General features: G+C 37.1%; 2 protein-coding genes across 2 annotated transcripts in view; both read left to right on the top strand.

Annotated features, from left to right (window-relative positions):
• The first annotated feature begins 1,049 nt into the window (after positions 1-1,049).
• On the top strand, positions 1,050-1,751 carry LOC140959305 (uncharacterized). Its single transcript, XM_073417172.1, has one exon. It carries the CDS (start codon positions 1,050-1,052, stop codon positions 1,749-1,751), a length of 702 nt encoding a protein of 233 aa, XP_073273273.1.
• Positions 1,752-2,216: 465 nt separating this feature from the next.
• The window catches only part of LOC140959304 (uncharacterized), a 1,055-nt gene continuing 710 nt past the window's right edge, over positions 2,217-2,561 (top strand). The window contains exon 1 of the mRNA XM_073417171.1: positions 2,217-2,537. Coding sequence (XP_073273272.1) covers positions 2,217-2,537 — 321 coding nt within the window. The remainder of the gene's footprint in view (positions 2,538-2,561) is intronic.

The raw sequence follows: 2,561 nt of genomic DNA, 5'->3' as shown, positions 1-2,561 counted from the left end.
TAGCTCCTTTAATTCATTGATTATGTATATTGTATGTATCGAATATTGGAAAGAAATGGAATTGATGCCAATGGAAAAGTAAAGGAGCTAAGGTTTTAGCACGCACACCACGTGTTTGATAAAATGTTTTAATGAATGTTTTTATGGCTTGATGGTTATATGGTATTGTGGTGTTACCAATGGTAATTCTAAACCTACTTGACGGAAGTTGATCAACATAATGACATGTACTGTGACTGATTTTGACTGAGAAGTACATGTCTACAATCGACGGATGACCTATGAATGCCATGCAAATGAAAAGAAATGAATTGTTCTATAGACGCCATCTTATAATTGTTATTTGTGAATTTTATTGACTGATGGCATATTGTGGTTAAGAAATGATATGGATTCCTTCTTTACACTATGGTATATGTACTTGTTATTTAAAGGTCTACTTGCTGAGTTTTTATAACTCATTTCAGTTATGTTCATGAGATGTAGATGCAGGTAACAAAGATTAGATACGACGGAGTGTCAAGACAAAAGAAGAAGAACTAATGCCAATCTTGGAGGAAATGATAATGAAGTATATTTTGTATTAAAAATGGAAAAGTTATTTTGAAGTGCAAACTTGTATTGTAATGGTTTTTGATAATGTCATTTGCTACTTTTGGTTATTAATATAAGTATTTTGATTGTTATATGGAATGTGGTCTTATTGATATTATTTGAAATATTTTTGCTTGAGACAGGTGGCAAGTCCTTTTTACGGGGAAACTCTGCCAAATTTTTTTTTAAAGCTCATACTTTCCTCCAAGTCTATATTTTAAAGCTTCCGCATTATAAAGTTTATTTTTTTAAAAAAAAAATGGATAAGGGTGTTACATTTAGTGGTATCAGAGCAAATGTTTTCGGGACCAATGATTTGACACACGACTTCTTCTGTTTGCGACACTTCGGTATGTATATTTCTGCATCTCATTGATGTACTAATATGATGATATGTATCTTTAATTGTATAAAGATGATTTAAAATGAATTTAAACTGAGATGCAATGTAGGAGATGCCACCTGAGAGGAAAGCTGTAGAGGGAGAAGATTGTTCCTCATCACGAGTTGTCGATGAGTTTAGTAAGTTGCTCAAGGAGCAAGCCAAAGTTCATGGAGAACAGATCCAACAGTTATTGAGATTTCAGAACCCAGTGCAAGGGAGAGGTAGAGGCCTTGTGAGACAGGAGCCCAGTTCAGTGAGAGCATATGACATGTTTAAAAGAATGAATCCACCCGAGTTCGTGGGAAGTGTGGATCCTCTTGCAGCTATGGAATGGGTTAAAGCTATTGAAGCAATCTTTGACTACCTGCACTTTGAAGATAATGATCGAGTTAGTTGTGCAGTGTTTCTTCTGACCAAGACTGCACGCATTTGGTGGGAGGCCACGAAGGTAACTGTTAATGTTCAAACCCTCCAATGGAATGAGTTCAAGGAGCTATTTTATGACAAATATTTCTCCACGGATGTCAAGACACAGAAAGTGAAGGAGTTCTTGGAACTAAAGCAGGGCAACTTGAATGTGAATGATTATATATTGAAGTTCGAAGAAGGATGCCTGTTCGTTCCTTTTATTGCTTCGAATGACAAAGATCGAGGGGAATACTTCATGAGAGGTTTGAGAGCCGAGATCAGGAGGGATGTCAGAATGTCTAAAGCTGCAACGTACAAAGAGATCGTGGAGAAATCTCTTTTAGCGGAACAGGACGAGAAATAGATTGAGAAAGAAAGGCAATTGAGAAGACATAGCTTTAATCAAAAGAGCCAAGCTTCGAATCAAAGTTGGAAAGGGGGATATAAAGGAAAAAGAAAAGAAGAACATCGAGGTAAAGCTCTTGTGGTTCAGTCTGAGACGAATAGGCCTTTATGTCCCAAATGCAGCAAGCCACACAAGGGTGAATGCTTTGTAGGGACCAACAAATGTTATAGATGTGGGGGTGCAGGTCACATTGCCATCAATTGTACCAAATCTTCAGGCCGAGTACGAGTCCAAGGACGCATTTTCTCTTTGACCAAAGAGGGTGTTAATCCTTATACGTCGGTTATATCAGGTAATATTATAATTTCAGGCAAAGTAGCTCTTACTTTAATTGATACTGGATCTACGCATTCCTTTATGTCTGAAATTTTCATGAGATCGTTGGATATTGCACCTTTATGTGAACATCTCCAGTATAATATTATGATTCCTTCGTGTGATGTGATTTGTCCAACAAGTGTGGTTAGAGCTTGTCCTATTCAAGTGAACGAGGAAACATTATTTGCTGATTTGATTGTGATTCCTATGATAGAGTTTGATGTGATTTTGGGTATGGATTGGCTATCATCGTATCGTGCAGTAATAGATTGTGTTGAAAAGACGGTGCGATTTCCGAAAGAAGAAGGTTATATTAGGGTCTTCAAGCGTTCAGGTACTTCTCTTGACACTTCTTTTATTTCTTGCTTGAAGGTGAATAAGATGTTGGTTAAGGGGTGTCAGGGTTTTCTGGCGTCAGTCACGGATGTGAGTAAGGAATATAATGTGGAT

Source organism: Primulina huaijiensis, chromosome 15 (genome assembly GCF_012295235.1).
Source record: "Primulina huaijiensis isolate GDHJ02 chromosome 15, ASM1229523v2, whole genome shotgun sequence".
Lineage (NCBI taxonomy): Eukaryota > Viridiplantae > Streptophyta > Magnoliopsida > Lamiales > Gesneriaceae > Primulina > Primulina huaijiensis.
This window is presented reverse-complemented; position numbering and strand designations above follow the sequence as displayed.